At 39.1% G+C, this 23427-nt stretch overlaps 1 protein-coding gene across 3 annotated transcripts; it reads right to left on the bottom strand.

Moving 5' to 3' along the window:
• Positions 1 to 242: 242 nt before the first annotated feature.
• Positions 243 to 23320, bottom strand: CUL4B (cullin 4B). 3 transcript variants are annotated; one of them, XM_015860725.2, is made up of 21 exons: positions 23178 to 23320; positions 21948 to 22457; positions 19143 to 19258; positions 15661 to 15764; positions 14224 to 14293; positions 13741 to 13814; positions 12603 to 12765; positions 12428 to 12517; positions 12076 to 12158; positions 10972 to 11039; positions 9821 to 9939; positions 9093 to 9285; positions 8059 to 8163; positions 7683 to 7793; positions 6864 to 6949; positions 5947 to 6054; positions 5675 to 5788; positions 5242 to 5347; positions 4995 to 5167; positions 4309 to 4461; positions 243 to 3813 (listed from the first exon to the last, which is right to left on the bottom strand). In XM_015860725.2, exons 1-21 carry the CDS (start codon positions 23188 to 23190, stop codon positions 3718 to 3720), a joined length of 2655 nt encoding a protein of 884 aa, XP_015716211.2. In that variant the 5' UTR covers positions 23191 to 23320; the 3' UTR covers positions 243 to 3717. The 3 variants fall into 3 exon arrangements, 2 of the variants coding, with proteins under 2 accessions (XP_015716211.2, XP_085402451.1); XM_085546325.1 differs by lacking the exon at positions 23178 to 23320 and having other exon boundaries at positions 21948 to 23160; XR_014945696.1 differs by lacking the exons at positions 6864 to 6949; positions 23178 to 23320 and having other exon boundaries at positions 820 to 3813; positions 21948 to 23160.
• Positions 23321 to 23427: the final 107 nt, after the last annotated feature.

Genomic DNA, 23427 nt, shown 5'->3' with positions numbered 1-23427 from the left:
CTGCAGCTCTCTGTGCTTTCAAACCCTTTCTCCAGAAGCAAAGAATGGAAATAATTCAGGAATGGAAGCTGCTTAGAAAACTCATGGGGATTTTAATGACCGAATGCAAAAGGAACTACTGGGATTCAGGTAGCAAACAGGTATTTTGCTAGCAGAGCACAAGCTGAAGGTTTTAAAGAAGCCACAAACACGAGAAGCCCGACATACAGCAGTTTGGAGGAAGAAGGCGTTTTACACGAGAGTTTATCAACACAAAACTGTTTAATATTTATTAAATGACACAAAATACCTAGATAACAGACTCACTCTCTGAAAGGACATGTATTTACATTATTTACCAACTTTAAGAAAGACTCTCTGTACCCATATCAGACTTGTTATGAAACATTAAAAAGGTTTTGCTGCTCTTTGCATCAACGGATGCAATGGTGACACATGCCCTGTTTGCAAGTCTGCATAAACTCTTTAACTTTTTGATGCAGTGAAAAAAGCACAACTTTATATTCCGGTAGCCGAGTGAAGAGGCTTCTGAGAAGTAACAGGGTTAGTTGTTTTCTTCTTCCTGCTCCAGACATACTCTGAAGAATCGTTATACAAAAAGTATATTACATTTTTGAATGCTGCTGTACTCTTACAATTTTAGTGTAACTTCCCAAAGAAAATATTCTTCCTACTGTATGAAATCACTAAAAACCAACCCAACAAAGTGGTATTCGGACATGTAGAAAGCTTTAGGGCAAATGATATGCTTAGGAAAAAAAATCAACTGACTGGTAAGAAAAAAGCAGAGACCAAAATATGAAGCACAGCTAAAGCAACTTAATTTGCTAGGGTTTTTTTTTTTTGTTCTTTTTCCTCTTTATTAACTATTTACTTTGGCACCTTTGTGTAAACTATAGAACAAAACAATGTTTACAACACATTTGCAATTACAGCATTTAAACAAAATGGTCACTTTTTAAACCAGCCAAGACAAAAGAAAAAAAAAAATATTCCATTTACGGGTATAAAGATTAAAAAAAACCCTTAAAATAGATATTTCTAAGAATAAACTGCAATTTCTTATGAACGAGGTGCTATAAACTGCATGCAAGAGTCAAGATTAAAAATGTATGGCCAAACAGACGAGCTGTGTTATAGCCAAATGAGCAGTGGTCCAAACCCACTTGTTTTTTCCCATACAGAGATATATATGGCTCAATAGGCAGGCACATGATCCCAGCAAGAGGATGCAGAGTTGTACAGCCGGGCAATAAACCTTGGCTGCAGCTTTGTCACAAACAAGGAATGAGTGAGACCTCAGCAGAAGAGATGAATAAGTTCATGGGGAAAAGCCATGAAGAATGAGAAGCCTTCTCCCCTCCCTCTTGCTCCTCTACTCAGCCCAGTCAGTGTTCTCAATGTCTGCTCTTTGGGTTGCTTTAACTGGATTGCCGCTCGGGGCTGCCTCAGATCACCAAAGTCTTATGAGAGCTGAGGGTATTTTTAATGTAATAATTTCTGTGTTTAAGTTACTGAAGTGGATGGGATAAAAATTAAATAGGCCCTTGTACCTGTCTGCATAACCTGACTGACTGCAACAAGCTTATCCGACGAGGGAGGATTTTACCAGAACAGATATTTTTAATGTGTGACGGTGTTTGATTGATTTGCTAGAACCAAGCGAAGGGAACCAGTTCAGCAGCAATTCCTGTCTCACAGAGTTTGTTCCTTCTCCAAAATACCATTTTAAAAGGAATCTTTTATTGGCTAAAAATACAAAACACAAGAAAAAGGAACGCTGAATGGAAAACACAGAAGGGTTTTCTTTTTGGGGGAGGGGGCAATCTTCTCTCCCCAGAGGATTGCCACTTGAAATAATGCTTAAAGACTTTGCTCTGTTTGCAGGAGCAATCTTCAAGCTTTTTACCAAATAATTCTATTAATAGTTTTCTTACAGAGACAATGGTGGCCCTGGATGCCTGCCAGTAGTTGCTGTAACAGGGTCAATGGTTAAGGCAGATTTTCTGCAGATCATGTAAAAGAACTGTATTACAGTTACTACAGGGTGACAGTAAGTAAATTCAGTAGGAGAAAAAAGAACCACCTGTTCCATCTGTCAATTGAGGACTGCGTACAAAAGAAGCCTGAGAAAATACACAGCTGAAGAAAGTACAGAATTAAACAATGGACCAAAAAAGCATTAAGGATGGGACGCATCAGATACAAAACACACACATACACACACACCCACTCTCACATGTAGGCCCCTGAAAGTGGGATCACAGTGATAAAAAGTTAGAGATCATAGAGCGCTAAGTTACACTGTCACTAAAAAGAAAGTAACATCTTGCTTACAGGAAATATCTGGTATTCCCCAGGACTGTTAGTGCCTGAACAAAGATGAGGTTTTTCATTGTGCTCTGCAACACAGCTGATTGTAGGTCTTAAGCTTGGCTGTAAGGAAGAACTGTTACGTAGAGGAGTTACCTTTTCTGTTGACATTTTTTTACCCCATGTATTCCTGCCATACTGCTACAGCAATAAAAAAATGCAACCTGTTGAAAAAAAAGCTCTACATTCAAGTGACTTATTCTCCCGTGTCTTATCAAGGTGTAAAGAATGCTCTCTGGTCACCTAACACAATGTTTTAGATGCCTTACAGCAATACTTAACTATCTTTCTGTATGAGAGGTAGGCTTCTGGGTTCTCGGAGGCCTGCCACATCTAGGGCTGAGTTCTTAAAGCTTTAAGTTAAAGCAATCCAAAGCAGGGCAGTCTTGCAAGTGCCCTGTCTAAACCTTGAGGTTTGTTCAAGTTCAGAATGTTGCAAAGCAAAACAAGTATTAAAATGGATTTGTAGTTTTTGTTCTTATAGCATTGCCACAAGAACATTGTGGCTTTTCATAAATACCTTTAAATAGATTCTCTTTTGTAGAGTATTGCTGCCAAGAGGTGAAGGCCTCCTACCCATGTCCAGTAAAAAGTGTCACTTTTGTTTCTGTTATGGCTGTTTTATGCTTAAATTTCCCAAAGGTGAACACTAAGTCTTACAGGCAAGCCATGTAAATACAAATCTGAACTTGTTTTGTTGTAGCAGTTATTTAAGAATGATATTTGTATATATATGCCCACACTACAAACTTTCATAAATCATTTTATATTGGTATCATTTTGCCTTAACTGCAACCAAGAACGTATTCCACTACATCAGCAGTAAGCATAGCTTGGCTTATTCCCCATTTCCCCTTCCCTTGAGAAAAATCCTCGTGTGGGTATCCATCCAAACCAATGGTATGTTGCTAACTGAAATGCATTCTGTACAGTAAATTAAAAGTTTGCATGCAGTTTAAGCATTTTAAAGGCTATTTTCTTATATTAACCTTCTGTTTCCATTTAAAGGTGTGAAAGACATCTGTCATATCAAAGGACTCTCCTCTTCAGACCCAGAGTCAAATGGAATTACGAAGACCAGATACTTTCTTGCAGCTTCCTGCACATCTTTACTAAATAACATGCAAAGAGTTCAACAGCATTCTTCTTAAAATGTAAATAGTACTCTTTAAATGGGCATGTTAACCACTGAAAGAAGTCCACTCTACTATACTCCTCCATTACACTGCTTTCATTCAGTCATCGGTAGTATAAAAAGTCAATTAACGGGATTAACAGGCTAGTTTATCCACTGGCAATTGCGTATGACACCAAGTGTGCAGTAAAACAAAGGCCAACATATGTTTATGCAATATAGTTGTACTGATTTGGATTTTCTTTATCTCTTTCCATGTAGTCTCTGTCAATTAAGGATTCTATTCTCTTCTTAAGGTCAGCAGGCTGTAAATTAAAGCAGATGTCAGTGTTATTATTTCATAGTCAATGCTTCTCAGTTCTACCTAAGCCAAATACCTGTGCAATCTGAGCTGATTGATGAAACTAATTATAATTTACATCTCTCAACACATCAAAGCTTCTTAAACTTGCAATGTGCAATTAAAGAGAAAGTTACAAAATTAGATAGAATGCACAGTATATCCAAGTTCAGATGTTATCACAGAAGCATAGAATCTATGTTGTCTAAATTATGTCACTGTCTTTTGGAAAATCACTTTGCACTCCTTCACAGTAATCTATTCTCTCTCATATTACACCTGTGGGCCACTTTAACTTTGAGACACCAACATGTCAATTCAATTCCATAATTTTTTTAGGTAACACAATTTGTCTGGATAAAAACACTGTATGTTTACTCGTTACCGATTTATGCATTAACCAAATTAAGTCAAGGATCAAGGCAATACATTTTAAAAGCAAAAGAAATCAGTACTACACCTTTACTGGGAATTTAAGCTGGTTGTAGACCTCTGACACAAGCAAGTTATGACTCAGTGTCTTTCGCATCTTCATAATTCGTACGATAGCGGCATCGATCTGGTATTGCCGGTCCTGGAATACTCTCTCTGTAGTGCTTGCCTGCTCCTCCACCTGATGGATCCATTTAAAAAGAGTTTTAAAGAGAACGCCAGAACTGTTAAATCTGTTCTTCATATCTCAGACAAATCTTATTGTGAGACACTAAAAGGTCTTCTGTAAAATACTGGACATAAATCCTACAAAATATGGAAGTCCTGTGTCTTAAGAAGTCATACCCAGGAGTCAAATCTTCGCACAAATTTTACACTGGCTAACAAATTCACAATTAATTTGTTTCTATGATCACAATCAGTAAAGCTCCAGGGAATGATTAAGGATGAACAGAACAATCACTACTTAGAACATCTGCTAATAACTTTAGAGATGTCAAGTATGATCGACATCTAAGTTAGCACAGAAGCTCATGTTTCAATCTCCACCATTAAGTCTGTGCTATCAACCAAAATATACGTGCATCCTTCACACAGATACCATTATGTACATTACAACTGAGAGGAATAAAGCTTGTAAATTGACAAGCAACAAGATACTTAACCCAAGAATAAAAAACCTACGGTATTAGGAAAAAACAACAAAAAATATACCGTTTCTTTCATCTGAATTTGGTTGATTTTTATCCTGAACAGCTTATGTCTGAAATCATCATTGCATGTGAATTTATCACCATCTTCCACATCTTTTCCTTTGGGGCTCTTAGTCAGTACTCTAGCTTTGCCACAAGCCAGAGACTGAAGCGTCCTTCTCAGCTCTCCATCCTCTAAAGCAGAAACAAGTTGTTTAGTACTTTCACTCAAGACCACACTTGAAGCAGTTGGTGTTTTTAGTACCAACCTATCCCAGTGGCTTGCTTTATCTCCTCTAGACTGAACTCCTCTCCTTCGTTAAACATGAGCAGCACTAGTGTCTGGAACAAGGAGACCTGAAGTTCTTTTTTGCCCTATCACAGAGGAAATAACAGACGTCATTAGGCTGTTTTTAGGGGGGGGATCAACTATGTAAATTATTTCACTTACAGGAAGCAGTTGCTCCTTATTCATTTTAGAATATGAAAGAATAAAAGTTACTTATTCATGCCCACGAAGAAACAATAAAGGGAAATACTTGGAAACTCTCTAAAAAATGCTATGTTCTTCCAAATCTTGCTCTTAATGAAAACGCTCCTATGTTTGCCATCTGAGAACAAAAAGCATCTCTATATATTCCTAAGGTACACCCATATTTGGGTCTGGCAAAGCCACAGGAATAGGAGAAACAAGAAACTCACCTCTTTAAATTCTGCTTTTAGCACACAGTGTCCTAGAGTTGATTGCCACTGAAGTTTCCTACCACTGTGTTTTCCTAAGTAAAAGGTTTTGAAAATCTCCTGCAGTTTCACCATCTAAAAAATTGGAAAAACAAACAAAAAAAGCCATGATACCAAACCATTTTGACTTTAAAAGCATTTCCCTCTGCTCTGCAATCAAGACAAGTTGCAGATGATGTCGAGGTGCAGTTCTGTTAGGTTGCTATTTGGTATAGTGTATACATAATCATTACCTCTGGGGGCAGGTGGACCTCCATAGGCACATAGGTCGGCCAATAACCCATTGTCAAGATATTCACTGTTAGTTCAATATTGCCAGGTACATTCTGATTTTGCATATACTGCAGAAAGAAACACATTGAGAGAAAACCATGTTTATTACCTGTGTTTTCAGCAGAAATGAAAATCTAGCCAGAGCAGGTGCAATGAGAGCACAGAAGGCAATAACCCTGTGGTAACTTTGCTACATAAAATGCAGGTTATTTAGAAGAAAACGAGAAGACAAAAAAAAGCACTTTTCTAATACTCTAATGGTGCTTTACAGGACGACAGTAACAGGAGTGCTTTAGCAGGCTGATGTGAAGATGCATCTAGTTACATGTGAATTGAGGAAAGTAAGTTGAACTTTGCTTATGATCAAAATAGTATAGAGCTGCCATAAAAATGGCCAAATGGATTGTCCTAGAGGCATCGTTACCTGCTTAAATGACTAAACTTATGAGACAGTCCCTTCAGAATACAGTGTTATTAACTAGCATTAAAATGTTTTTAAGTTTACAGTTCTTCTTGCATTACATTTATTTTCCCTTCTCTTTTTTCCCCTCATTTTTAAAACTAATTCTTCCAGTTTCATTCCTGCTTTATTGGTCAAGAAAACCATAATAAATTCAGCAACATTTTCAAGAAGTACAGAAACAAGAACTCAACTCCCACTGATTTGCAGTAGGAACTGCTTTCCCCATTGGACATTTGGGCACTCCCTTTGAAAGCGATCACTTACATTACAGATAAGTGGAATAATCCAAAAGGAGGTTAACTCAAATTACAATAGAAATGTTTACAGTTGAAGACATTCTGTATCTCTTACTAGACCTTTTGAGAATACCTCACTCATTAAACAAGTAAATGAAGGCAGGCTTTCCAGCAGTACCTGTTTAAATTGTATCATTATGTCTTTTGAAAGCTCCATATCTTTAAACATTCCTTCAAGTTTGCTTGTGAAAGCAGCTCCACATTCTATATTAAAGAAAACAAACATAAATCCATTCTTAAAAATAACTTTTTTAAAATACTACAAAAATCAGTATGCTATGTATAAAAATGTATATTGAAGCAGGAAGACATATGTCATCAAGTGTTCTTAAATATAAGACCTGGATTTAATTAAGATAATAAGAATACAAACAACGGGGGGGGGTGGAGGGGATGTTTTAGTGTAGCAGTTACTTTGCAGTCAAATTCTTTTCCCCACTTGGAAAACAGACCATTCTTCAAACTGCACCAGCAATTTGTCACTCACATTTATTCCAGTCTTAATGAGCTCCCTGCCAAACTGTCCAAGTGATGGAACAACTCCCTGAATTGTAAAAATCCTGCTCCTACCACCCAAAGACTCCATTCTAAACCAATGAAGACCAGACTACAAAGTTGCTAGCCCACAGCTTCAAGTTACTGACCTTATACAGAGTAAATAATAAGAGAGGCCATCCTCAAGTTCTCTGAACATATCATTGATAAACTCTGCATGCAATGTCAACTCTATCCCACAAGGCAAAATACAGAACGAGCTTCAAACTGTTGGGTTTTGGCTATTACTGTTGCAGTTACTAATTTAAAGCAAATGATTCTCCTCAAAATCACCAAAAGATTTTTGCTGCCATATAAAGAGGAAAATATAAACGGTACCTCTGAGTAGTCCCATTAGAGTGACTGTTTTCAAAAGAAAGCTGAAAGAACCTCAGATATTTACCATGTTTGAGTTTAGAAAGCATAGACTTTTCAGCATCTACTGAAGCACTCTTCCCAACTAATAGTCTCTTTGCTAGATCTTTCTTATAGAAGGCCTCAAACACATCTTTTCCTGCAAGAGATGAAATTTGACAGTGATTACAAAACACTGGGAGCTTTTATATCAACATTTAGGCTATTAAGGGGCCTAATTCAAAGCTCAGTAAAACCAACAAGGACCTTGACATTAATATTTCAATAGATTTTGAGATCTCATGAGAATTTTAACTCACTAAACGGCACTACACTTAAAAATGCAGAAAGACTGCAAAAGTGAATTCCCTGTACCTTTATGTTGCTGATTAAACGACTGTAGCCAGATAAAAAAGAACACTTACCATATATGAATCTAAATATGATCATAATTTTATCCAGCATTTTTTCAAGTTCTTCATCAGTAGCTTCTTTGTTGCCTGCCCGAAGCTTTGAATCTACATATTTAGCTAAAAGAACATCAAAGAACAAGTTTAGCACACGCCCAGTGTCACAATGAAACAGTACCTTGATGGCTTTTTGTTTTTATATCTAATATAATTCTTTTAGAAATTAAAGGATTTTGAAGTTGCTTTAATCACAGATGCTACAGAGTTATAAAGCATTCAAGTCTAATGTCTTTTCAGATAAGCAATTACTGTGCCTTAACTTTAATAGAGTTAAATAACATTTTTGCGTATGCGTGAAATTCTGTATTACAGTCTTGGTGTAAAAAGCCAAACTGCTATAGGTTAACGTGACTGTAATAGTAAAGATAAAGAAAAAAGATACATAAACTAGTATTTAAATGTATTGGCTACACCAGCCGATTTCTAACAGACTACAGTCTAACTTCCAATTGTTTGGTAAGCATGTGAAAAAGAAGGGCAGAAAGCATCATGCCACAAGCCAAAGAGCACAACAGGTAGCAAAGCAAGTATTAGGCATCACCCAGGCAAACCATTAAGATATTCCCAATTGCAGAGAGTTATGCACATAACACATGAAGATGTAAGCAACCTTTCTTGTAAGCTACAGAGGCTGTTTCCAAGGAGACAACGAGTACAGTGCATTGCCATCTCTCTCCACTTTTATGCACAAAAACATAAAAACAAATATCTGTGTGGAGCCTCAACTGCTCTGTGCACGTGATGAATGCACAGAATACCTAAGTGCTAATAGCTTGCACTTTTCTATAACCTTGCCAATTAATTGTAAAGCTTAATGGTAAACCTCTGAAAGAATTCACCAGCATAACAAAGCACAAGAGATCCCACAGTGTGAGGATGCATTATGTGTTAAGGCACAACACACAATTCCATCACATCACAGCTGCACTGGCAACTCCCCCTGTCCCTCCCACCACATTCTCACATGGGAAGAGATAGAAACAAAATACCTATGAGTTCAGCTGGCTTATTTGGTCTTTTGTTAATGAATGTTTCAAAGGCTTCTTTCATGGCGTTTACAAACTTCTCATTCTTGAGAAAGCAAACATCAATAATATGGTCAACCTTGTCTTTAAAATCAAGCAGTTCTTGGACCATGGTTTTGTCTTTTTCTGGATTAATTACTATGGTGCTACCAAATGCCTGCAAAATAAAACATATCTTTAAGTATCCTGAGCAACGAATGTAAATGACAACATTTCTAAAGCCTAAGTTATCTTTGTAGTCTTTTGGTTTTGAGATTCACATTAAGTCACACTAATACAACAGAAGAAACAGCATCATAAATGAATTACTCCATAATCATTCTCAGAACTCGTAAGTCAATTCAAAACCAAATTAACAAACTCAGAGCTTTTTTTTTTTCTGACAGCAAAAATGGTGATAAGAGAAGTGCTCCATCAGTATCAAAAAGCATATGGCTAAATATAGTTCTCTCTCACAGCTAGCCATAAACAAAATAACTCTTAATTTGGTTACAGTTTGGTAAGTAAAGGGTTGATATTTCCTGCAATATGACTTGAACAGTTACGGTTCTTTACCCAGTTAGAGTTTGAAAGGCCATACATTAAATGTTTATCAGCAAGCACAGTTTAATTCTTACAGAGATACAATAGTTTCCAGAGATCACTGAAGTATCCCTGTATAAATTCCACTGACAGAGTTCTAAAAACAATACCTTTATGTACTCAATCCAGTGTTGTAAGAGAACCTGCACACCGCCTCTCACACGACTGAATAACTGATACAGAAGGGACAGGTCTTGAATTCTGTTTTCATCCAGAAGGTGGTTCAAACCTGCAAGTAAGAGAATTTTAGTGGAAGTTAAAAACCTACAGTAATTCAAAGTCAGCACAGCTTATAACTACAGACCCTGTTCAGAACCAACATTTCTTACTAGTCAGTGGATGGGCTGTTTTTTTTTTTTCTTTCCCCCCCTCCCTGGTTTGGAAAACTATCCTGCTAACAGAAAGAGTGAAATGCAGAATGGCTACTTGAGCTGATTCTTAGGCTACTTCCCATAACAGATGATACCACTTTTGCTTACTTCTGCTTTACTATTCCCTTAAAATTTGAGGAGTTTCTGCTCTACTGATCAGTAGGAAAGGTTTCTTGGTAATACCAGCAGACAATTTACAGGTGTTTTAAGGCAAGCAGCTTCAAGAAATAGCTTTACCTTCCACTTTAAAGTTTTTGGCAAAAGGCCTGACACTCAACAGAAAGGCTCTAAGAAAAGTAGCTGGGTAAATACTAAACGCTTGACATTCCTCTGAACAAAGAATCTCCCGCAGATGTGCAAAATCATACTCACACACCTCTTTCATCCAGAATCTGGCAAGCAAGAATGAGATTATTTCATTACACAACTTTTGATGAAGCCATGTTTATCTCCAGACCATCTCTCGGAGTAAGAAAGGATCATTCTGACTCCACAGATACTGCTGCAGAACTGTGGCAATGTTCTTTGCAGCTCAAGTTTATTTATTTATTTTTAAAACAAGTTGCATTCTATGAGTGGCAAATAATCAGTATCTCCCCATACTGGTAAAACCATAATTCAAAGACTATTCCCTTACTTCTCATCTCCAAAATGATACTTAACATGTTGCACTGAAGAGAACCCTATTTATTTATGTATTTAGTTTTTGCTGTGTATCTGAAAACCATCACTGTGGCCTTGACAAAAACAGTAAACATCAACTCACAAAGTGGTCGGTGCTATTTCATGAACTCCCCCAGCATCTAAGTCTGTATTTATTTATTGTACATTACAAGAATTGAAAGCCCCAAACAATAATTAGAAACATTTCTATAAAGAGGAAAGATTACCTTTCTGGAGAATGGCTGTTAAATGTTCACCTAGAAGTTGCTTTTCTACAGTAGCAATTAGTGGCTTCCTATAGAAGAAAATATTTAGAATTACTTTTCTTTTTCCCAGTACTGACAAATCCATTTTTTGAGATGATGTTAACTAGACTTGCCATCAGGAGTGCTTTTATTATCTGTGGCCAAGGACCTAAAATGGGAATATATATATTTATCCTTTTTCCTTCTCAGTAAACATCTTTTTTTCCCCGTTTGTTGACTGAGGAATTAATTCTCACATTAAAAGCATGCAGTGACCTCTAAGCACCTGGACAGTGATTCCACCAAAGAAGCTGAGTGAGAAGTCTATCAAAGAATACACCTTTTCCTGCTTTGTGGGAGTTTTGTCTCAGGAGCAGGAAATAAAGACATCTCAAGAGCCAAGAGGTATTCAAATAAAATAAGGAGGCAGCCACTGATAACTGTGTGGAAGAAAGAAGCCACTAAATGAGCCCAAGTTTTTAACAGCTAAAGGAGGTAAGAAATCAAAAATTAAGTTGGTAGCAGCAAAGCACCTTCCTCACTGGAAACCAGCTGTTGAAGAAGTTGCTAATAATTGCTCATAGTTTTATTACAGTGGTGACCACAGCAACCACAGCTTTATGTTACAAGGACATTTCTCCTACCCTACAGAGATGACTTCTACGTGGTTTACATTTAGGGACAAGATTTCCTCAAAAACTGAAGAATGACATTAGTCAGTATCTCACACTCCATAACAAAGAAGCAAATTTTCTTGTGTAAACAAAGATTTTTTTTTACTGAGAGTTCTCTCAAATCAATTGGTTCTATGCTTTTCAGGTAAGATTATAGCTGATAATTTGAATTTCAAGAAGACACTTAGACTGGAAGTGGCAGCCTCTATTTCTCCAAGCAGACACTCAACAATGTTTAAGTCAAAATTAATAGTGGCTTAGGAAAAAAAGAGTATCAGATCTGTCAATCAAGACAGTTTTCATCATAACCAAGAAATTTTGGAGAACAAAAAGCATTTGATAGTCAGTCAATAACTGAAACAAATGGCCGTCAATAGAAGAGCCAAACAGAGCAAAGAGTGATTGCACTTACTGCGTGCTCTGATCCAAGTAAGTGATTATCCTATCTGCTTCTTCTTCCAAGCGCTTGTTGACATGGTGAAGATATTCTGGAACCTGAAAACGCCAGCATAGTTTAGTATATTTTAAAAAATCAAGACAGGAAAAACTTGATAATATCGGCTGACAGCAGCAACAGATCCAGTTCTAAGGGGCAATCAACAGCATGCTGAAGGCAACTCCAAGCAAATTCGTTTTTCAGACTATGATAAAACATACAAGGCACATTATACCTGACATACTAAGTAATGCAGCAGAACAATTCCTCTCCTTGAAAAACACTCAATTATTAGGTATAACAAAATATCATTAAGCATTCAAAATACCTCGCGTTCCTGCATAAGCCTCTGTCCTTCTGCTGCATACAGACGGTTCGTCTCTTCCAAGAATCTGTGCTCAAAAGAATCTTGATAAATCTATAGAAACAACACAACAATCCATGGTAAAACTTACTAAACACTAAATAAGAATTTATTGATTTAAATTTAACACAGTACTCACCTGCAAGTCAGAAAGCATGCTTAGAAGGCTTCGCAATAAGCTCCTATCAATAGCCTCACCATTTCTTTCCCTCTCAATCAGCAGAAGAATGCCATCTATAGTTTTGTTCTGAACCTTCTGATCACTGATTATATGAGTCCTGAACAATTCTAGCCCCATATCCCTAAAAGAAAATAAAAATTTAATTAAGAATCACCTCTAAATAATTCATGAATAAAACATGACCTAGATCTAATAGAGAGCCCAATAGCTTTCTCCAAATCCCTCATTCATCTGCCCCCAATCACTTAAGATGGATAAACACATACATACTAAAATAAACAATGATAACACACCAGCAATAAACTCCAGATTTTGAAGACCAATACACACATTTTTCCTAAATAATCACTGAACTTTTGCAGCACTTTCATTTTTTACTTGGCAGATGACAGAAAGCTGTTTGAACAGCAGCCTCCACAAGGAAAGGAGAATATTATTCTGGGCCTCACTCCCATACTTAAGCTGCTGGGCAATATTCCTTTTTGTCCATCACTTCCTAACCTTTATTTCTCTTCAGCAGCTCTCAGAAGAACTCATTGAGTTGAAAGACAAAAGATCACAGCTTTAGGCATGGCAGGTCAAATGTTCCATGAATTTGGAAATGCGATTCTGAACACTTTTATTCATCATTCTTTTATTCTGTGGCAAAGTAATTCGCATAGTTTAGCTCCTAATCAAGAGCCAAACACAGTACGGTAATGGCATCGAAGGGCATTTGCTCAATTACCAGAATAAGAGAGGAAGAATAATTTGTTCTTATTTTAGGTAACTTTTTGCCTTCCAAAACATTCAAAGAATACTAAACACGTAAGAAGCAATAACCAGACAAGCCAAACCCTAGCACTTCAGTTGCTGAACATACCCTTTCCTTTTTATTGTGCAAACTGGATGCTGGTATCTACTTAGCTTAGACTTTCTATTATTTTCTATTATTTTCTAGTTATTCTAAAAGAATCTCCAATTCACGGTAAGGATATTAAAAATGCAAGAAGGAAGTACATATTCACCATCTAATTTACAGGTCAGTGGAAAGTACTTTGCCAGACAAGTGATAATTTAAATAACCCCCTCATTATGTTATTCTTTGTGACCTTACCAAATAGATGGCAGCATCGAATTCTGAAGTACGTAAGTTCGGTCCAAGAACAAAAAAATACTTCTAATCATAATCTGGGATGAGAAGAAATTAAAAGAGTCACAATTATTTCACTCTTGAAACTGAAGAGCAAAACAAATTATGCTCAGTGACAACAACAAAGAATTCCCCAAGTGAAGTTTCAAGCACGTTGCCAATCCCAGAGGGACATTCAATGTGACATTGTGCATCCTCCCCCAGAAAAGAAAAATAGCTTCTTTCATAATAGGCACCTGCTCCAATGTCACACCACATAAAGAAATACACTATCATATTTTCAAGTCTCTATTTCTAATATACTAGATACAATGTATTTCACAAAGAAGCCTTATCAAAATATAAGGCAATGTCTCAGAAGCACATCTCCTTGGTAAAGGAACAGAATTAAGTAAAGCATCAGCTGGACTAGTAAACTGCGTTTCTTCACAAAGAAAAAAAACTTACCATTTGTCTGCAGTGATCTTGCCAACATTTGTCTATTTTCTTTAGAAAAAGAACACTATCCAATGAATCCATGAAGAAATCATTAAGAAAATTATGATTATCAGATTGCATTAGCATTGAATTTAATTAAAAAAACAAACAAAAAAACACTTAACAACACAACTCATCTAGTACCAAGTAGAACCACCTAATTTCTTTCAAGTCGTTAATTCCCAATGCAGGCCATAGTACAAACATACTATTTTCAGTAATGATAAACCCCAACAACTCTAACTTTGAATGTTTTGTCCAGTGTCACATCTTGGTGAGGACATATGTAGAGAACACTGAAAACCCACACACTTGAGACCCCAGTAATCCACAACATACACAAGTTGCTCCAAAAGTAACGCCTCCTATTTATTTCCACAGAAACAACCAGAAGGGGCACAGTAACACTAGCTGATAGAGCACAACAGAGCAAAGTCACAGCCACAAAACACTGTTTTTCAACAGTCACCACCACCACTAGCTCTGCATTTGCACCAGCCATGAACAGAAGCCTGCATGCCACTCTCATAACTATCCGCACCAGCCCTCACTGTGCTCACATCTACTGTTTGGTATCCATCCATGATCAGCAAGTGTCAATGAATGTCAATGTGTGCATTTTTTCTGCATGAAAGAATTAAGTTCCAGCCCTTTGCTCCTTACACAGTCCCATGTCAGGTGCCATTCTGCCAGAGTATCCCTCTGCTGTTATCTGTCACATGGCCACACAACATAATGGGACACTGGTGGGAAGGTTCGGCCTCTATTGCCATTCCATCAACATCATAAAATAGGAGGCATTACCTTTAGAGCAGCCTTCCTATATAAGACCCCACTACTACATACAGGTACAGTAACTTCTGCTCACATTAACAGGTAACATCAGGAGATAAAATTTGTCCTCAAAATTCAGCTTGCAGCATAATTCAGGTACCAATCAAAACCCACTTAACAGGATCTCATTCTGATGCAACTCCAGACTTCTCCAGATGAAGCATAATTTGATCCCCAGAACCATTACCATCGTACCTCCCCAGACCAGAAGGACTTTTCAAACAAGACAGGAACTAGCTGCTCCAACTTTCCTATTTACCTGAACGAGGCAATTTCAGCATGTGATACAATGAACGGTCTTTCAAGTCTTACTCTGAAGTCTAATCTGAACTTCTATAAAATGTCAAAATGTTTCTTAAGAACTAATGAAACTCTCTCAACAAGTTTGCAGATGGTTACAAAGGAACCAGAATTGTTCTTCATGAGGTTCTACAAAAGCACAAATAGACCCAACTACGCAAAAACCAGGAATTCAGCTCACCATAGTTCAGTGTCATGAACTACTTAGAGAAATCCATCACTACAAACTGGCAGGTAAAAACATTTTGGCTTGTCAACAGCTAAAAAGGATATTCTCTGAACTGGTGAATTTGTGCTTTAATGTGGTCTTCACAGATTTGTCTCAATTGTTTGTACAAGTTTGCTGAAATCTTGTAGGAGCAGAGATTTTCAACAGCCTGAAATAAAGAGAAAGCAATTATAAGAAGTCTGTTTATGCTCTCACATGTGGTTTTACAAGGAAAAAAAAAGACATGGGATTCTTCTGCTTCTCACTCAGAGTCCATCATCTTCATGCCAAACACTAGAGATACAAGACATTGCAACTGTACTGAGAGACAAAGGAGAGATGTGCCCTGAGCAGATTAAAACATGAGGTCTTATTAGAGCACGCCTATTCCATTACATTGAAGCCCCCTCCAATACTTGCTAACAGCCACCATTACAAGCACAGCAATAACCAAAGCAGTTAAACTGGTAATCACTCCTGGGGTACACAGCACTTCTTGATGTAGGCAGCACAAGTGCAATCAGTAAATATGGGCTGTGTGACACAGCAAAGCTGGAACAAAATAAAAACCAGCCAACACTGCCAACAGGAAAATCAAACTTTCGTAAGCTCGACAGAAAGAAACAGGTAGAGCAAGAGTAAGCATGACAATTAAAGCTGAGCCAGCATCTTCTGAGCACCAATGTACAGAAATATGTGCCAGGTATGCGACATCTGAATTCGGATTATTAGAAAAGACAGAAATTGTCAAAATACACAGATCTTAGTATTTGTAAACAGCAATAAATTTAACTCTTAACATGGAAGGAATCCCAAACAAATACAACAATACAATAAGAACACATTCCAGATTACATTTCAGAGTAGGTTGTGAAGGACAATCAACTCTATCGTGCTGTACTACCCATAGGTGTAGGCTCAACATTAATTCCCAAGATCAGCTGCTGTTTAATGGCTACTTTGATTTCAGAAGAAAACGATGATTGAAAACACCAAATTTAAAGACACTGATAAAGTTCCACTGAGTGCAGTAAGCAGAATACTACTTCTCTCACTTATTTTGGAGGAGACAACAAAGAGCAAGAAAGATGGATGTTCCTGATTTGCTAGTTGCCTGCATAGCCCTGCCAGCCTCACTTCTAAGCAGCACTCTGACCCCAGCAGCTATTTCACTGTACTTCACCAGCAGCTGAGAGCTCAGCTCAGCCACTTCAGCTGAACATCCTCCTCACTGCTGCCTATCAACCCAAGTGCTATTTAACCACGCTGCCACAAGTCCTTATAAAACTTGGCTTTTTCACTGCAGGCAGAAAGACACACCTATTAGCATATATGAGCACATGGTTGTTTTTACATATAATTCATATAAAAGCTGTGCTTTCCCATTTGTGCATCAGAAATCCCAAAATCTTAAACAGAAGGCACGCGCTTGAATAGCAAATACAAAGCTGCTGCATCTTTGCTGGTAACAACCACACCAATATTTTTTATCTGTGAATTCTGCCCAACTTACTGGCATTATGATGATGATTTTTAAGAGGACAAACTTCCTAAGCGCACAGATAAAAGCGTTACCAGATTTGCTCCATGAAGCACAACGCTGCTGCAATGCTACTGCCAATTTTATTGCTAGACTTACAAGACATAATTCTATCTAAGGAATTCCTGATAACTTTAGAAGCTGTAATTCATCAAGTGGTTTTATTCTGAATTGCCAAATTAAAACATTTCGTCAAGACATCGGTGTCTTACAGATGGTCAAAACATCTGAATCCATGTTCAAGATGAATTCTAGTCTTTTAATTAAAGCATCCAAACTAGGGTTCGTGTTAGGGAAAGCAGGGACAAAACAAGCACTGCTCTGACGAGGGAACCTCAGAACTTCCCAGAAGTAATGTGATTAATTAAGGGGAAAAAAAGTAATTATAGATAAGGTACCAAAGATCGAGATCTTTACTTTCTGGTATTAACAGAAGAATTGTTCCCATAAAGCTGCAGTCAATCGCACAGAATTTCAGCCTCTCACAACTGTGTTCTCTCTCCTCTTGGAGGGGGAATAGAGTAAGTGCAAAACTAACAGCCACAAACTAACAAAACTTCAGTGTCTGCTCAGCAAGTTTTTCCAACACAGACAAGAGTGAAACTAAACAACTCCATTAAAAAAGGCATCCTATTTTGATATGTGCTGCAACAACTTCTGCAGACTCCTGCAACTTCCTCTATGCTTGGATAATGGTGTCTGCCAAGGCACATTTGGAATCAGATCCATTTACCAAACAGTTATTCAGAAATGACATCAGTATGCACTAAAAACACCAGTGATTCCCAATCATTTTAAATCACAACACTTTTATATTTATAAAAATGAGTGTGCAATCAAGTATGATTTCTCTATTTTCTTAAAAGGTATCTACATCATTACGATGTTAAAAGAGATTTAAAAGAATAATCTTATCCTTTTTTGTTAGCACAAGTGTCATAAAAAACGAAGGCTGTGAGAAAAAGCAGCAGGAATTTAAGTGGCAACTTCTTAGCACGATACAAAGTTGTATTAACAACCTTGCATCTTTAAGCCATTATGAATACAGTGCACTTATTTGCACTGTTGTTCAGTCTAGAGCAAGTTATTTTAGATATGAACTAATCTGGTGGTCTGTACTTTGCCATTAGTTTCACCACTGAGCATTATAAAAAAATTGTCATAACCTTAAAAATGCACCAGACCAAGGAACTTGGCCCGGGAACATCCAGGTTTCACAAGGAAAATAACTTATTTTTCCCCTTGATCTGATCCCAAACCTTGTGCAAACTGCATTTCTGCCCCCAGCTTTTCACAGAAACCAGGCAAATCTAAAACAATATTTAGCAAGAAGGGGAGGGAGGGAATGAGGAAGAACAAACTCAAAAACAGATGAACTGAACAACAGATACAGAAACGGAGAACAACCAACACTGTAATAAAACCTTTCAAAATAATGAGAGTGCTTCCCTATACCTAGCTTAAGCAGTAATGCCACTAAAACCTTAAGTTCAGAGTAAGTAAGGAGGAAAAGTCGACTACCTGTAACTTTAGCTCAAAAAGAAAAGTTTATAAATAAAACGTTACGAGATGCAGCTTAAGACCAATCACTTCCTGAAAGGTTTAGGGCAAAATAGTCAGAGCTGTTGCAGGAAACAAACAGATGATAGTTCTCAGTTAGACATAATGCTGAATGACAAGCAATTACAGACAAACCAAACCAAGACAGTATTATATTTACTTTTAGAAAGGCAAACAAAAAATGGTGGTTTTCAAATTAATTACCTATGAGCCTCAATCAGAACTGTCAGTAATCCTTTTCTTACTTAAATACCACCATTTTTTCATATTTCTCCTTCAGCAGCTACACACCAGAAAACCCAAATACAGCTACTTGCCTTATTTGTCAACAGAACGTCACGTTCCTACCATTGCTGTAAGATCAAACAACAGGAAAAGACACGAAAAAAAACACCCTAAACCATCGAGAAAATCCCTCACCTCAACACTTGTACTTAAAGCACTTACCTGATAGAGCTCCTCTAAGTTGTACTTAATGGAAGTACTGTTCTGGATTGCTTCTACAGCTTCTTTCAGTTTTTGCCAGGTTTCATCTGTGTAGTTTTCAGGCAATTTGGGTTTATCTTGAAAAAGAAATTATTTTAAAGAGTTTGAGGAAGCGTTTAGTAAGAGCAAAAGACTTTACCTTTTACAAAAGTAATTCAGAGAGGAGAATGTATACGTTGATGTTCTGAGTTATACTTCACATGTGAAAATGTGAGGCAAAAGCAGTTTCTTACATTTGAAATAGTAACACACTAAAAATTCAGCACTGCTCTTCATGTACACATGACAACATCAGCAGCCCTAAGAGACTGTGATTGTATTGAAAAATAGAAATAGAAAACAATCCAAATAACATGTCTATGCAGCTCAGCGAGGGGAGCACTAAAACCCAAGAAGACTGTTCTGCATTTTCATTACATGCCCTTCTAGTACCAGAACAGCACAGCTAATAGAGGGGGAAAAAATAATCAATCAAAGCAACAAAAGCTGAAAATGATGGATTAAGGGATACGGAGTCGTGCACAGCATATTTCTAATTAAATATATAAATTCAACTCTGCATTAATATTTGGAAAGAAACTCCCAAGTAACGTGCATAGAAATACTTAGTTTAATACAGGCTTTATGGTCACGAGGAAAAATCTCTGGATTTCTAACTAATCTATTTATGTTTCTCTTGGGTTTGGCCAGAGGATATTTGTAGAGTTAAGGCCTCTTCTAATGCTCGTATAGCTCAAGTGTTTGCAGATTTTCCAGAGGCCCTGCTACGCAGTGCCCACAACAAGACCAAAGCAATTACCACAGCATGAAAAAGATCACCCATGTCACATCCTCAGAAAACCAAGACTGCTTTAAAATGTTGTATTCTCAAGCTCGCTCAAATGACCCCTTCTGCTGGGTCATAGAATTTCCCAAATGGAGATGGGAAAAGGAGAAAAATCAGGAAGTCAGATGAATATCCATGTCACCAACAAGTGAAGTTGACTGCATTCAAATGGACTTTGCAAACTTAAAGGTAAAAACCAACAGCAACAACAACAAACCCCACCAAACACCTCAAAGCTTTATCATTTCTCTTGGGGATAAAAAAAAAATAATCCTACTTCTGTTTACTTCCCCCTCCCAAACATTTCCCTACAGTAATGGCAATATCCCAACACTGACTGTACCGGACAGAGACAACTCGCTACAACTGGGACTTGCTCATTTCCACTAGCCTGCAATGAATACGACATACAGGAGTAAATAGCAACATACTGAATCTTAGGAAGATGTAAAGGACGTGTATTGCTATCGCAGACAAAAGCACACTACGATTATTAGTCATCTTGGCATATGAGCATAAATAAAAAGCAGAGATGCAGATTCTCAAGACGTTCTTTTTAAGGAAGTGATTCCAAGAGCAATTTATAAGCAATGATGATTGCAGCTCCATGTCATCCCTGGCATGTAGTTAATATTTTCAATGTGAAAAGTTGCCTTCTCTTAAAAATAACAAAGTACACGCAGTGGCAGCATTTATTTCTTGCCATCATGCACCCTAAGTACAAGGTTTTAAGGCAACCAAATTAACAGATGGTGACATGGCAGCACGGGAAACAGACTGGGAACATTCTTGAGAATTAAGTAGTCCTTAAAGCAAAAAGTCACACTGGAACATTACAGTGGCTCAGGTAATCCTAATCCTCACCTTCTGTGCTATCTCTACAGCACATTTGTATCAACTGCCTCTTTAGAAATAAGTTTTAATCTCTGTCAGACCTTTAAGCCCTCTCTTCTCCCACCCAAACGTAAGAAGAAAAACAAAACCACTCAGGAAAGTAAGTTCTTGAATTACTTTGAAAGGGAAGAATGAACTAACAAGAAAATCTCACAATTCTCAGATGTTTTTAGGATAAAATCTACAGAATTTTAGCTAGGATCGCTGCCTTCACCTAGTTCAGTTTTGTTCATTAGAATATCATGCTGCATTCACATCAGAAAGCTTCACTTCCCTGCTTCAGTTGATCTCAAGTAACAACACTGGAAAAGCTCCACCATGTTGGTTGAGAAACTACAAAATAATGTACATTTGAAAAGAAAAAAAAAAAAGGAAGAGCATATTAAAGTAGAAAAGATGCTAAAAAATTAAGCACTAAGCACAGCAGTGATGATACTGCAAGAAAAATAACCTGCAAAAGTCTGAACTACCTACTCTGAAGTCAAGTAGGGGAAGCAGAAAGGAAATCCGCCTTAAGAGCTGGATAATCACCTTAGTTTCAACATTTAAAACTAAGCACAAGCGGATTAACCTACAAACAGACAAAATACACGTGGGCAAGACATGGAGATTCAAGTCTTTTTTTTTTTTTAAGGATACTTTGCAAAGACTTACCATAAACAAGGCTAAAATATACTGTATACCCTGAGTCTGGGTTACTGGAAAAGTGCTTTCAAACCTCAGAAGTTTGATCAAAGGTGATTTACACACTTAGGCAGTAAAATGTTTCCTTCAAGATACTAGATAGGGCCTTCTCCTCAACAGAGTGAATGCAGTCAGAACAATAAGCCCAAGCAGGGAAGTCTGGCTCAGATGTGCACGTGATTGGGCAAGGACGCATCATCAACATAACCCCCCTTTACATAAGTCTAAGAACGTTTACCACAAAAAAGCATTTCCTGTCAAACCTGGAGCTATTTGAAAGCCAACCGGGTTTTCATGTTGAAAACAAAACACAGAGTTGAGCGGCAGCTCCGCAGAGATTGTGAGGAATTATGGTCTGTTACCTTTAAAGTTCTTGATCACTAATTTCTTAGCGGAGCCAGGTTTACTGTTGGCGAAACTGGACACAGTAGAGGAGGCAGCTTTGGTCAGGCCGTTGGCATGGTGCCCTACGGCCACTGAAGAAATTAAAAGGCTTTTATTTTTGAGCTGCTGTTGGTGCTGCTGTTGAGAAGAGGCAGCGGGAGAGGAGGAGGAAGAAGACTCTTCAGCCATCTTCACATCGAGTCCGATAAAATCCAAGGAGTCCTCAAAGCGCAGCTTCTTCTGGAGGTGATGGTTGGAGGAGGCAACCCCCGAGGAGGAGCACGAAGAGGCGGTGATGACTAAAGAAGACGAGGAGGAGTTGTTTTTGGAAGGAGATGACGAGCAGGAGGAAATGGAATCGAATTCCTCTCTTTCAGAGTTGCTATTATTTAACTTTCTCTTCTTGCAGGAGGAGCTGCTGCCGCTACTACCATCAGTGGCGGGCCTGACCTCCTGAGCTGCACTGGAGGGGTTGGGGGAAGAGAAACCTGTGGGAAACATGAACACACAGAAATGAGCAGGCTGACGGGCATCAAATCCTGGCAGCGCGACAAAGAGGACAGAGCTCTTCCGTCAGCCTCCGGTGGCGTCTCTCAGCGGAGTCTTTTAACTCCTCTCTCCTTATCGTCACAGTCCCTCGGTATTCCCCCTCCTTCTCCTTCTTATCCCTCGGAGGAAACACCGGATCTCCTCCTCTTTGTGACTCCGTTTCTCTTCGCGGCTCTCCTCCGTCTCCCGCCCTCAAGGCAGCGCTTCCTCCCCCACCTCCGTCCACCCTCGGGCTCTTCTCAGCGCCGTTCTCCGGCCCCAGCGGTTCCCCGCCGCCCCGCCACCTCTGCTCGGCCGAGCGGGGCCAACAGCGCCCCGGCCTCAGCGCCCTCAGCGCGGCCCCCGCCGCCCGCTCCTCCGCAGGGCTCCCGCCCGCCCCTCTCCGCTGCCGGGGCGCTGCCGGGGCGGCCGGGCCCGGTGCTTGTTATTGTCACTCCAGGCGGGGAAGGGAGCCTAAAGATGGCGGCGCATCCGCTCGCTGTGCATGCCGGGGCGCGGCCGCCCGACGGGCCCCGCTTCGGCCCCGCGGTCCCAGCGGCGCGGCCCTGCCCGCCGGGTTCCGCCCTTCCTCCCTCCCGCCCGCTCGTCTCGCCGCTCCCTCGCGCTGCCCCGCAGCCAACGCCTCTACACGGCCGCCGGCTGCCTGCCCTCTGACCTACCGGAAGTGATCATGGTTGCCGGCCGCTATAACGGCCGCCAGCCGGAACCCTCGCGCGCCGGCGCAGGGCGGGGCCTATGGGGGCGGGGCCTACGGGGGGCGTGGCTTATGGCGGCGCCGTTGTGGCTGAGGCCGGCGTTGTGCGCATGCGCGGTGTGGGCGCAATGCCGTGCGTGGTTCGTGAGGGGTTTGTTCGGTGTTTGAGTCCTGAACCGGCTGTATCGCAGCGCTTAAATAGACTGTGCCACGTG

Source organism: Coturnix japonica, chromosome 4 (genome assembly GCF_054131305.1).
Source record: "Coturnix japonica strain WE chromosome 4, WE-NBRP24, whole genome shotgun sequence".
NCBI lineage: Eukaryota > Metazoa > Chordata > Aves > Galliformes > Phasianidae > Coturnix > Coturnix japonica.
The sequence above is the reverse complement of the archived record's forward strand: the minus strand, read 5'-3'. Positions and strand labels throughout refer to the sequence as shown.